This window comes from Ambystoma mexicanum, chromosome 10 (genome assembly GCF_040938575.1).
Source record: "Ambystoma mexicanum isolate Mex_15411 chromosome 10, UKY_AmexF1_1, whole genome shotgun sequence".
Taxonomy (NCBI): domain Eukaryota; kingdom Metazoa; phylum Chordata; class Amphibia; order Caudata; family Ambystomatidae; genus Ambystoma; species Ambystoma mexicanum.
The window spans coordinates 1,094,880,665-1,094,893,447 of NC_090932.1; the positions used below are offsets into that span (position 1 = coordinate 1,094,880,665).

At 46.5% G+C, this 12,783-nt stretch overlaps 1 protein-coding gene across 3 annotated transcripts in view; it reads left to right on the top strand.

Moving 5' to 3' along the window:
• LOC138492013 (all-trans-retinol 13,14-reductase-like) overlaps window positions 1–12,783 on the top strand; it is a 183,687-nt gene that overhangs the window by 113,343 nt on the left and 57,561 nt on the right. For all 3 annotated transcript variants that reach the window (XM_069618933.1, XM_069618932.1, XM_069618931.1), the window contains exon 5: window positions 4,184–4,381. In XM_069618933.1, coding sequence (XP_069475034.1) covers window positions 4,184–4,381 — 198 coding nt within the window. The remainder of the gene's footprint in view (window positions 1–4,183; window positions 4,382–12,783) is intronic.

Genomic DNA, 12,783 nt, shown 5'->3' on the forward strand with positions numbered 1-12,783 from the left:
TGGGGTATTCCTCCTCTGCCCTACTCCTGGTTCCTTTCCTTCTTTTTCCGCGCTTTCGCCTCCGTCTCCAATTGAGCCACTGCATAGACTCTTCAACTGGGTTGGGATTTGGTGTGCCAAGACTCGACTTCCTCGGTCACACAGCGCATTCTGCACAGAGTCGCTTACGTGACTTCTTAACTGGGTTCCCTGTCAACCTGCTGAGGGTCTGCTTCCTTGGTCTTGCAACCTCTCCGGGCTACCCCGGCAGCTGCATCTTATCACACTCCCCTGGTCTGTGTCCGGGGCCTCGTAGCCAATGCTACTGGCCTTCCTGTCCTCCTGGTTGCACCTCCTTTGGGTCTTTTGGCACGGTTCAACTCTGTGGCATCTGTTGAGGACCTCCTGTGATTGGCCATCCTCTGGGGGCTCCTCTGGGGGCTGGTGCACTTGTTTCTCCTGAGTCTTCGCAGGAGATTGGACACAGGTCAGAAGCAACACCGGCCATTACAAAAGGGTGTCGGTGCTTATTGTAAACCGTAGTCTCTAAATACCCTATAAAGGTGTTGGTAGTAGGGGAAAAAAATGATGACGTATCCGTATCCGGGTCTCTGTCCCCTAAGGCAGATTCGCCTCCAGAAGGATCCTGCTTACCCTGTCCCCTAGGGGGTGTTAACAGTAGCAGGCTCACCTCCCTAGTCCCAAAGGGGGTGGCTCCCTCATGGGGAGAAGTGACGGATCTGCCGGGATTCGTCCCATCACTCAGTACAATCATGGCTTTAAGGCTTTGTGGTAAGAGACTGCTTCATTGCTTCCAAGACTTTGGTTTGTGTAACATGACAGACGAAGATGACCTGAAACCCTGCTGCAATGTCCCAAAATAACACTTTTGGTGCAGGCTTTTGTTTTTTAAAAACGATGCTGAACAGACAGTTGAAACTTCACTAAGCAGTTCACAGTAAATCCTAACATCCTTGTTATCGTCAAACCTGTGTCATGTGTCTTTATTGGGTTGTGGATTTGTCCTGGACAGTTGGCAGTTCTTGGGAGTGTTTTCCAAGATGCCACTCGGGACCACTTTCATGTATTAACTATATGTGCATGGGAATGTCTCTTTAAAGGATAGCAACATACTAAAAACAAATAACTTTGTCACAAAAATGAGCCCTTCATGTGACTTCACTGGATGGTCATTTTTCAGATAATAATTTGCCTACTTTGTTTTCAAAACCAAGATTGGAGTCGTCACTCATTCTTCACCTATGAAATCGAGTGATACAATCTAACAAACTGAATCGTCTTCCAACTTTCTTCCTTTTACACTTCGTCCCTCTTTACCTCTATTTCTTCCATTCACTATCTACCTTTCCTTTGTTTTTCCTCCCATTTCAATATTTCATGTTTTAATAATCAAATGTATTAATTATTTTACTGCTGTCCAACACATCCCAAATATATGTTATAGAGCACATAAAACAGAAAAGACATTCTTCGTTATCATCATGATTATTCATAGAAACTCCATAAACAAACAATACAATAAGACATTTAAAATATGACATATCCTCTAGTACTTCAGCAAAACACAGTCAGTAAATGTACTTAACAGTCCACACTTTCTTTGGAAATATGGATGTGCTGATTATTCTTAACTGCTGCTCACCAACCCCAGTTTTTGTAGCTACTGTGATGAATCCAGTGGAGTCATCACAGATTCCCCGGCGGTGACCACCGCCCATGTGGCCAGGGGACAGCAGCCGCTACCTGATCCTGGCCCTGAGGGTGGTTTCATGAGGGAGGACCACATGGGAGGAGACAGCTACCGGGGAGATGTCATGACTTCACTGGATGAGATTGTGCCTCCCTCTTTCCCATGGGGCAGTCCCGTTTATACCTAGGACCCTTTTCCATGAGGACGGACCTCTGATTACCCAGACCCTCATGGTATACTGTCAGATACATGTTCCTACTGGTGGGAGAAGTGAATCCTCTTCTTGTGATTTTTATGGCCAAACACAACCATGACACTAACTCGCGCTGCTCAAATATAAAACCTTTTTCTTGTAAGGGTCCTTATTGTAAAACCAGTAAACAATACCATACCTTTAACAACATCTAAGAACTTCAACTCCCAGACTTCTCCAAGTACTGAGACAAAGAAGATGCAGGAGTTTGAACCATGTACCAAGAACTTGAAACACAATGAGCAGTCTAGTTGTTTTTCTAAAGTACCTGTGCGCTGGACATTTAAAGCACACAAGCGAACTGTTCAGAGAGGCAGTGAAGGAGAAGACATTGCCTCCAGTTTGAGAGCTCACGAACACTACTTACCGGCATGGTGGAGCAGAAGAGGCTGCCGCGGGAGAGATGCCAAAGCAGAAACGGAGGTGCCGTGGAGACGCTGGGAGCCACAAGAAAGGTCCTGGGCGCTCAGCGATAGGCTGGTGTTCTCTATTCCCGATCATGAGGGGAAGCAGACGCACAATCGCGGAGCTGCGAAGGAGGCTGGAAGAACGTCTACAGCCTCCAGATGGAAAAGCGTGTGACAGCAGAACGCCACAGAAGTGCAAACCCGACCAGAGATGCTGGAAAAAGTCGGTGAGATCACCTGAAGCTAGCGGGGACCCCGAGGCGTTTCGGGCACCGCGCCAACAGCAGTTTGAATATTGTTACTTTGTGAATACCACATCAAACCCGAAGGCCACATCTGCAATAAACATGACGGAGCGAATCCAATGAGAAGACATGGTAAAGCAAGATACCAGGCAAGTGAAGTATATATGAAAAGTCCTGGTAAACAAAAGGCACCAGGCGAATAAATCAAATGAGAGGTCTGAGTAAACCAAGACCAGGCTAATGAAATGCATACAAGAAATCCTGACAAGCAACAAGCAACTGATCCAAATATAAAAGACCTGGTAGGGAGTACACCAGGCAAGTGAAACTCAAAAGTGAAGTCCTGGCAGGAGATTACACCAGGCAGTCGGCATTGCATAATGAAACCTGCAGGGGGTTAAACCAGGCAATTTGCAAAGCCCCAAGAAATGTTAAAAGAAAGATTAAGGTTTATTTATTGAACCCTGGAAAGTTGAACATTAAAGAAAGACATTACTATCCAGACCGAGGAGAAAATTGCATTGAAGAAAGACTGTTAAAGACTTAGTTTCCTAAAAAGGAATCTTATGAGTCCAATCAAGATATCAAGAAACTGTTTGCACAACTGACTATTCTTCTTACCATTGAGAATCCAGGCAAAGGGATCCACCGTCTGGAACCAAAGGCCCCCGCCTTGAAGAACATTTTTGTTGGAATAATACTTATTTTTGTTGTGAACACTTTTTGGCCAGTTGAAGATATTTTCCTTCCACATTGTCATTTGTTTATAGTGTGAGAGTCAGGATATGATGTTTTGGACACCCGGACGGTTTTCAGTTATTGACATCCTGACACGGACAGTTCCTTAGTTTTGGTTTATAGTAAGGGAACTCCTCTTTAGCATATGGCCAGGCAGGCATTTTTCCAACCCTTATTCTTTCAATAAATATCTTTTTGTGAAAACACGACCACCTGGTGGCCGGCTCTCATTTCTGACCCCTCAAACTATGCAGATTGTAGGGCAAAGCCACTGAACTTTGTAGATAATAGATCCTTTTAAGTAAAGATGGCAGAAAAGTAAAGATAATTAGAAAGGAAGATAGGGGTAGAAAGAAAAAAGGGGGGCAGACAGAGATGGAGATGGATAGAAAGATGGAGAATGATTTAAGAGATCAAAAGGATGAGAGTGGTAGAAACAAGAAAGTAAAGAGTTGAAAAAGGGCAAAGAGGAAAAAGGAAATCAAGATGTCAAGCGCATCAAAATGAGAGTATTTAAATATTGTATCACTGTTTCACTGTTTCAGAGTTGCAAAATATGTTTCCTGGCGACCCCAACATTATTAATACTTTAGAGTCAAGGCTCTATCCTTTGCTTTGAAAGGGGTGCCACTAGAAGTACAGGTTAACCAAACCAAAAATTTCTCTCCACAGAAGCCACTTGTTGTAGGGATTATATTTGGGTAAGATAATGTATTATCACAAGGTTCTCGCTGTTCCCTTAGGTGCTACTTGTTATCAAAATTCTACATGGTGCGCTAAGATTTCTTTTAACCATAAACATTATTAGCCCATTATTTCTTCTATTTCCACTCCACCTCTTGGGGTTTAGGAATATTCCCAAAGGATGCCAGTTTTGCCCTACACTCTATTCTTATTGATCACTACCTCGAGGGTGGATGGTACCCGAGAGGAGGGGCCAGCGAAATCGCCTTCCACCTGATACCAGTCATTGAAAAGGCTGGTGGTGCTGTTCTCACCAAAGCCACCGTCCAACGCATCCTGATTAACAGTCAACGCAAAGCTTGCGGTAAGTGCGGCTTCTTCATAGTGTGGGTATCGCTTTTTCTGCGGTTTCACAAGAAGGTATTCTTTTTTGTTTCATGCAATTTTAAAGGTTACTGTGGCAATTGTGAAATGGATACTGCTCATGAAAGGTATTGTGCCATTTTGCAAATTGGTCACTTAATGACAATTTTGCTCCCCTCTTGTTCTGGTAGATGGAAAGTGAATATGCATGTGACGCAAGAGCTTTACAGAGCAGTGAGAATCTGTTTGTTTCCAAGTTTGTTGACACTTGTCCCTTGCATCAGACCACAGTGGTAGCAACTGCTATGTGTTACAATTTGTGCAATGCAATGCTGGAGTACTAATTCCAAAGGTTGTATAACCCGGTGATTTTGTTCAGAGATGAAGTCGCAAGATTGCATTCAGTTAAAGCGTCAATGTCTGAGTGCACTGTCGTCACACTTTGGGTCTCATCACAAATTGGTCGGTATCCCAGCAGTATTACCGCTGGTATACTGCCCGTGCTAATAGCATTACCGCCAACCGGTCTAGCGCTATTAGCGCCGGATCAAGGGTTGGGTGGTAATGGGTATTCCCCGGCGCAGTTAGCGTGTGCTGATAGCGCCACGCTAATTGCGCCCGAAAATGGGCGTTAAGTTGGTGCATTTACCCCAGCTTGGGGGTAAATTCTGCCAGACTCGTGACTGGACGGACCCTTAAATGAGACAGTAATAGCATTACTGACGCATTTAAGGGCTACCGCCCAACTCGTGACGAGGCCCTGTGGCTCCTCGTTCTTCGAACGCACTCTAGAAAATGAATTGTTGGCTCTTTAAGAAGGTTCACAAGAAGGCAAACAAAAGCATACTCTCCTCTCCCACTTGACTGGTCTGACCACCTAGCCGTGCCTTTGAACATCCTGCACACCACCCCAGTCAAGCACTCCCAGCAGAAACCCATCAGACAAATCTTCGGGTCCTTCAAGAAGTTCCTGGCGGAAGACCTCGCAACCTCCACATTACATGGACAGAACACACCCAACCAAAATGCAACTCTCTACTGGTAGCACTCCACGCCACCCTATCAGCCTCCAACAACTGACACGTGCCTTTGAAACACTGCACCTGTTAAACTGAAACCGTCAGCACCCTGGCACATGCAAGAACTCAACATCAGCAAAAGAGTCCTCTGAAAACTAGAGAAAACCTGGTGGCTGCACCCACCCTGGCACTCCTCGAGGAACTCTGAGCAACCTGCCGACAACTAACCAACACAGCCAAGCCCTCCTATTCTAAGAATACCATAGCAGAAGCCGACAACAAAAGCAGAGCCATCTACAAAGTGGTCAAGCACTGCGTCATCCCACCACCCGACCCTGGCATATTACAGTCCTTTGAAAAATCCACCGCCATCAACACCTTCTTCATAGATAAAATCAGCAAGATTCGCCAGCACATAGACACCAGCTCTGCATCCACAGACCCACCTCATGTCTCTCCTCTGGAAATCTTCACACCCTGGACAACATTCAAGACCCTCTCGCCAGAGGTCCTGGTAGAAACCCTGGCTGCCCGCAGAGCCACATTGTATACAGACAATATCCTCCCAGCATCCAATCTCAAGACCTTCCCTGCAGAAGCTCTCCTTCTCTACCTGGAGATCATCAACAGCTCCCTAACTCAAGGCACCGTCCCATCAACAGTAAAGACAGGACAAATCCTCCCTCTACTTAAGAATTCCACTTTGGATCCTGACAACCTAGGTAACTATCGCCCCCATTATCCATCTTCACTTCCTAGGTAAGATCATTGAGAAAGCGGTAGCTGCACAACTGCTGCAACACATCGACACCAACAGTCTCCTCCAGACCTACAAATCTGGGTTCAGACCCAGATGCAGCATGGAGACTTCAACCATAAAGGTGGTTGACGATGCTTTCAACATCCTTGACAATGCCCACCCCTACCTCCTCGTTCTACTCAACCTCTTCGCCGCTTTAGACACAGTAGACCACCATGCACTTACAGACACCCTGCAATGGTGCATGGGGATCAGAAACCTTGTCCTACACTGGTTCAAGTCCTAGCTCGTCAACTGCCAGCAGTTTGTTCAGATGGACTCCTCTAGATTGCCAATGCTACTTGTCACCTGTGGAGTCCCACAGGGTTCCATCCTCTCCCCAGTGATTTTCAATCTATACATGGAGCCGCTTGGAGCCCTCCTAGTCGGTCAAGTGGCACAGTGAGTAGAGCGCTCACTTTGACATTCGTGCAGAGCCTGCTAACGCAGGTTCGAATCCCGGCGGGGCCAAAATCAGCCTTTCATCCTTCCGAGGTCGATAAATGAGCACCACACACCGTGGGTAATAATAAGCAGCGCTCAGATACCTGAGGGTTCGTAGCGCTATATAAATGCCAAATTATTATTATTATTAGTCACACACAACATCCACATCCACCAATATGCTGATGACACACAGATATACCTCAGGATTGACTCCATCAAGGACCTCCATAGGCTCAAAACCTGCCTCTCGCTGACCCAGTCTTGGATTTCCATTGCATACTTGAAGCTCAACCCCTCAAAGACCAAATTCCCACTCCTCACCAACAACACCGAACACCCAGACATACATTTTCAAAAAAGGTAGCAGGCGCCCCTCTCCAGAAAGAACTTGGCATGATAACCTGTTCTGTCGTTTTGTCCCATTTTGAAAGTTCGCAGCCATCACTTTTTGCTCATTGTACCTTTTCACAGATGGGAAAATACATTTGCATATCAGTCTTTGTCCCGCCCACATCAGCAGTACAGCACCGGAATGCTATGCGAATTCCCTTCTGAACAAGAGTACCAACGGCAACCCCATACACGTGTTTCAGCCTTGTTGGTCCTCTTCAGTGAGGTGGAGCTGTGCCTGTCTGAGCACAGTGAGCAGGGAGTCCACATCTGGGTTCCCCCATGTAAGTCAGGGGGACCAACCCCAAGTTCCTTGCAAAACTTTCAAAAAAGGTAGCAGGTGCCCCTCTCCAGAACGAACATGGCATCATAACCTGTTCTGTGGTTTTGTCCCACTGGCTAGCAACCATGAACTCTGAGGTCTTCACACCTGAGCTTACCTTCTACACCAAGTTCCTTCGATTCCAGATCGACAAACACCTCTCCTTTAAGACACTCTCAGACAGCTTGGTATCAGCTCTCCCTCCTGCAGAAAGTCAAGCCCTTCCTTCCTCTGGACAGCTTTAGATCCACCATTCAAGAACTGGTTCTATCCCGCCTGCATGGGGGCAGTGCACTCCTCGAAGGCCTCCTGCCGTCTTCCCTTGTGCCCCTGAGAAGTGACCTTCATGCAGCCACATGCCTCATCAAGGGTCTATGCAGATACCACCACATCACCCCGGCCCCTTATCGACCTTCACCGGCTCCCACTGCATGCAGAAATCACTTTCAAGTCTTGCTGCATCATCTATAAGGTAGTCGCCCTCAAGTCGCCCAGCTACATCATGGAGAAACTCAGCATATCTGGCGGACAGCGCACCACCAGAAGCCAGTACACATGCAGGTTTGAAATCCACTGCTGCAAAAAGGAAATGACCAGAAAACCAACCTTCTCTGCCTACGTCCAAGACCATGGATCCTCCTCCCTGTCAGCATCAGACTCACCCCCACGCTCCTACAATTCAGAAAAGAACTCAAGACCCACCTCTTCAAGGGGTCTATCCTCAACACCTAGGCCATCACGTCGGCCCTCACAACATCTGACTCGCTAGATGCTGCCTGCTCCCCGCCACGCGGTGCAGCTGTACCCCTCCTCTGTGCCCCTCTGTATCCTACCCCTGCTGTATATTTGTTCTGTTGTTACCTCTGAAAAGCATTCTGTTATGCATCTGTATTGTTGTACACCTCTGTAAAGCACTCTGTTGCTTCTCTGAGCTAGGTCCATGCTCAATAAAAAGAAATACCGTAATAATAATAACAATATAGTATGTAATGTTGGTACTTGTTAGGTTCTGTGTATTTGTATAGTGCCTCTATCTACTCTTAGTGCAGTGAGTCCAGGTGATGCATTGTTATTTTCTGTATTCAAGCCAACTATAGCCTGGGATCATGGCTGAAAGGATGAGTGGGCGTGAGTATGTTCAATGTGGGCTGCTAATATTAGGCGTTGTGCATGAGGGTCCGAGATGTCCTCTGATCATTGGGCTGCATCCATATTGTCTCTTATTTTTCACCTGGAAACTAAAAGAAGGGTCCTGGTTTAGCTAAGGAGTTGCCCCGGGTATCCCAACTATAAATAAAAAAATGTGACACCACATCCTCTGTGCCTAGTAAGTCAGCATGAAGTACGCCATAATCTTTTCCATATTTGCATACCTAGTTTCACTAGCTGCGGGTATCCTTGTGGTTCTGGTGGGGGTACCCATGCTAAGTCATTCAAATCTAAATGTTGTATTGCTGGTTGTAGGAGTGCTGTGTCTACTGTGGGGTTGTGTGCTAGCCAGCCTACTACATACTACATACTGCATCTGATTTGCCAGGTAATAAAGTCCAAAATTTGGGATTATCAGTCCCCCTTTTCATAAAGTCGCTGCAGAGTGCTGAGCGCCACTCTGTCTACTGCCTTGCCATAAGAAGCTTCTGCATTCTCTGTCGAGATGTATGGGACGTTGCCAAAGCAATGCACCAACCTGGGCAGCGCCACCATTTTTAGTAGTGCAGCTCTCCCCATTACCGATAGAGGTAACTTAGCCCAGAATTTCATTGAGTTTACTCGCTCTTCCGTCGCTTTAATGGTGTTGTGTATATGTTCCTGCTTCGGGTTATGGTAGATGTCCAAGCCCAGATACCAGAAGGTGTTTTTAAGCCACGGTAGTGTTTGGGATGGTAGCTCAGCGCTGCTTCCCTCAGCAAGTTTGGCCAGTGGGAATAAACAGGATTTGGTCTTGTTAAATGTGATTCCTGACAATCTGCTAAAGTTGTCTAGTACATCTCATACGTGTTGAAGGTTCTCCTCAGGATCCTGTACATACAATAACATGTCGTCTGCGTACATTGACAATATATGTTGCACCCCATCTGTTGTGATACCAGCATCTTGGTATTCCTGCCGTAAGAAGGCCGCTATGGGTTCCATTGCTATGATATAAAGCATCGGGCATAGCGGACAACCCTGTCTAGTGCCCTTCTGTAACTCCAATCTATCAGAAAAGATGCCCCCATTCTTACCCTCGCCATAGGCTTAGTATATAACAGTTTAACCCATCTCCTGTAATTTGGCCCAAAGCCTAGCTTGCCCATTGTTGCATAATGCCAGTCCGAATGCAACAAATCAAATGCCTTCACTGCGTCTAGCCAAGCTACTGCACAGTGCCCTACCCTTCCTTCTGCGCTGCTTATAACATGGTTTAGCCTCTGCAGGTTCCAAGAAATGTTCTTGCCTGGAACATATCCCGTTTGATCAGGGTGGATCAGCTCATCTATTACTCTCCTGAGCCTATTCACTAATAGTGCTGTTAGGACTTTGATGTCCTGATTCAGTAGGGACAAGGGCCTATGGGAGCCACAATCCGCTGTGCTTTTGTTGGTTTCAGGGAGTGGTATTATCACTGCTTCCCTCACACTATCTGGGAGAATTCCTGCCTCAAATACCTCATTGTATACTTTCGTCAGGACAGGTGTAAGGCTGTTTACGTATTCTTTGTTGTATTCGGCCAGCAAACCGTATGTGCCTGGAGCATTGCCTGAGGGTAGCGCCCTTATTATAGCTGTCACCTCATCTGTCGTTATGGGTTCATCTAACGTGTGTTTTATGTGCCTCAAGGTGCGGTAAGGTTATTAGGTATAATCCTTCTTGTAATACCTCGCTCCGCTCTCTCCCAGTGTCCTCATACAGCCCCCTGTAGTATTCATAAAAAGCTTTGTTCACCCCTACCTGAGTGTTAAATATGCTGCCTTCTTCAGTACGGACTGAGTGTATTGGTGTTTTCCTTTCATTATTTGTTGATAGCGATGCTAGCAGTCTGCTTGGTTTGTCCCCTTGTCCATGTACTTTTTCTACATATCTCATGTAGCTGAATTTGCCCTGTCTATCCCACTGGGCCATACGCTTGAGTCTCGATTTAGCTTCTTCACTTATTTGGCCATGACCTACACTGTTCTTCCTCTCTGCCTCCGCTAGTTCTTGCTCTAGTCCGTTTTATTCTGAAGTGATGGCCTTGCGTACCCCCTCTGTTTTGGATATCATCTCTCCTCTGCTCACCACCTTGTATGTCTCCCATACTACCCCTCTGTTTTAACGCTGTCTTCATTAATTTTGAAAAATTCCTCTATATGTTTTCTCACATGCTTTTTGAATGCCGTATCTGATAGGGATTCGCTCCTGTGTCTCTAGGTTGGTATTGGGGGTCTTGGCGTGGTTTTCACCCATTTCGATTCCAACGGGGCATTATCCGATAACACCCTTGCCTTGTATTCGGCCTCTTCGAATTCCCTCATGTGTTCCTCCCCAGTAAATGGGTAATCAAGCCTTGTGTACACTTGGTGTGGCGTGGTGTGGTGCAAATAATCCCTAGCCTCTGGATGTATGGACCTCCATATATATACCAAGTTAAAGGATTATAGTAGGGTATTCAATACTTTGGTGGGTGGTGCCGGTCTTCTGAACTTGTCACCCAACCTGTCAATATTTGGGTTCAGTGTGCAATGGAAATCACCACCCCATAGTATAACCCCACCTCTATAAGGCCCTAACCTTGCATGCAATGATCTGAAAAAAGTGGTGGCGTCATGGTTCGGTGCATATGTACTCACTATGCATACCTCTGTTTTCCAGTGTCCCATATATTACTACCATCCTGTCTTCGTCATCCGTCTTCGTGTGTAGTATCCTGAGCGGGACAGTCGGGCCATCCAAATGAGGACTCCCCTAGCGTATGCTGAATATGTGGAACCTGCAACCTGGCCTCCCCATTTCTGTGCTAGTTTGTCTTGTCTCGGTTTGTTTAGGTGCGTTTCCTGCAGTAGTGCCACACATATCTTATGTCAACGCAGGTATGTAATTATTCTATGCCTCTTCTCGTAGTTATTGAGTCCCCAAACATTCCAGGCCATTACTCTAATACTACCCTCCATTTTGTGCATGTACCTTAGGACTCTGTGGCTGTCCCTCTATCCCTGTGTCTGTCCTGTACATTGAAACGCACTGCGTGTCTGTGACTTCGGAATGCTCTTTCTGGCTCCCCTCCCTTTCCCCAGTACAACTCCCAACTCCCCCCTTACCCAACTGCCCCCCTCCCAACTTAACTCGCCCAGCTCTGCCGTGCATGCTCGGGCTAACCCGCTTCCGCTCCCTCCCCTACTAGTCAAATAAACAGGCGTTCGGCGCCCAATGGGCGGGTACCTAACGCACCCGGTACAATATAGGTGGGGTAGTAGGAGCATTCCTTTACTTAGTGACTCTCCTACTCAGACACTGTGTCTGTTCTTCCTGCTGTTCTGCTCCTGTACATTTGTTCGTATTCGGCATCTCCTATGTATGACTCCAGGTTTAGAGCTCACAATTGTTCTGTGGCTATTATTATATCAGCATTATGGTTCAGTCCTCCTTGTAATTCACCTGTCCCTAATTGTCCATCAGTCTCCTCAATCTCTACTTTGTAGCAATAAATTGGGCTCTTCTCTTCTGTACTTGGAAGGTGTAGTCCGGGTACATCGCCAGTTTAGCTGCGGCCCTTTGTATTGTGCCTCCTGTTCTCGAGAATGCAAGAATCTTTGCTCTATCTTTGTAATTTCGGATCTTGGCTATGATGGGCCTAGGAGGCGCGCCAGGCGGTGGTCTCCTGAATAAAGATCTGTGTGCACGCTGAAACCGTGAAATCTTGTGTAAGGTTCCCTGGTCCCAATTCCTGTAGTAGTAGGTTTTCGACATATTCGGGTCAGACACTTCCATGCCTTCAGTGAGACCCAGGATCCTAATGTTTATGCGCACAGGTCCTTCTGCATCATTTGCCCATTCTTCAAGCAACTTTACTTTCTGTTGAAGTATCTTGATTCCCACCTTTGTTTGTGTCACTTCTGTAGTGTTGGCGTTTACTTGCACAACTGTCCTGTGCGTTCTGCCAGCGACCTCACATCTTGTTTTAGCAATTCAACATCTAACCCAACTGCATCGATCTTGGCTTCCAAGGTTGTTTGTAGTGCTGCAATGGCAGCTAGTATTGACTGGTTCCCTTTGTCGAGTGTGACCGCTCTTCCAATTGTTCAACTGCCAACCCCTTTTTAGGGCTATCCAGCCCTTTGGTAAATACCTCCATGATGGTCTGCTTGCTTTTACCTTTGCTGCCCTTAGATGCCATTAGGCTTCCGCCTATTTAGTTTATTTTTTGCCAAATATGTGTTGGTGCCTTGCCTGTGGGTCTTGGGATCCTT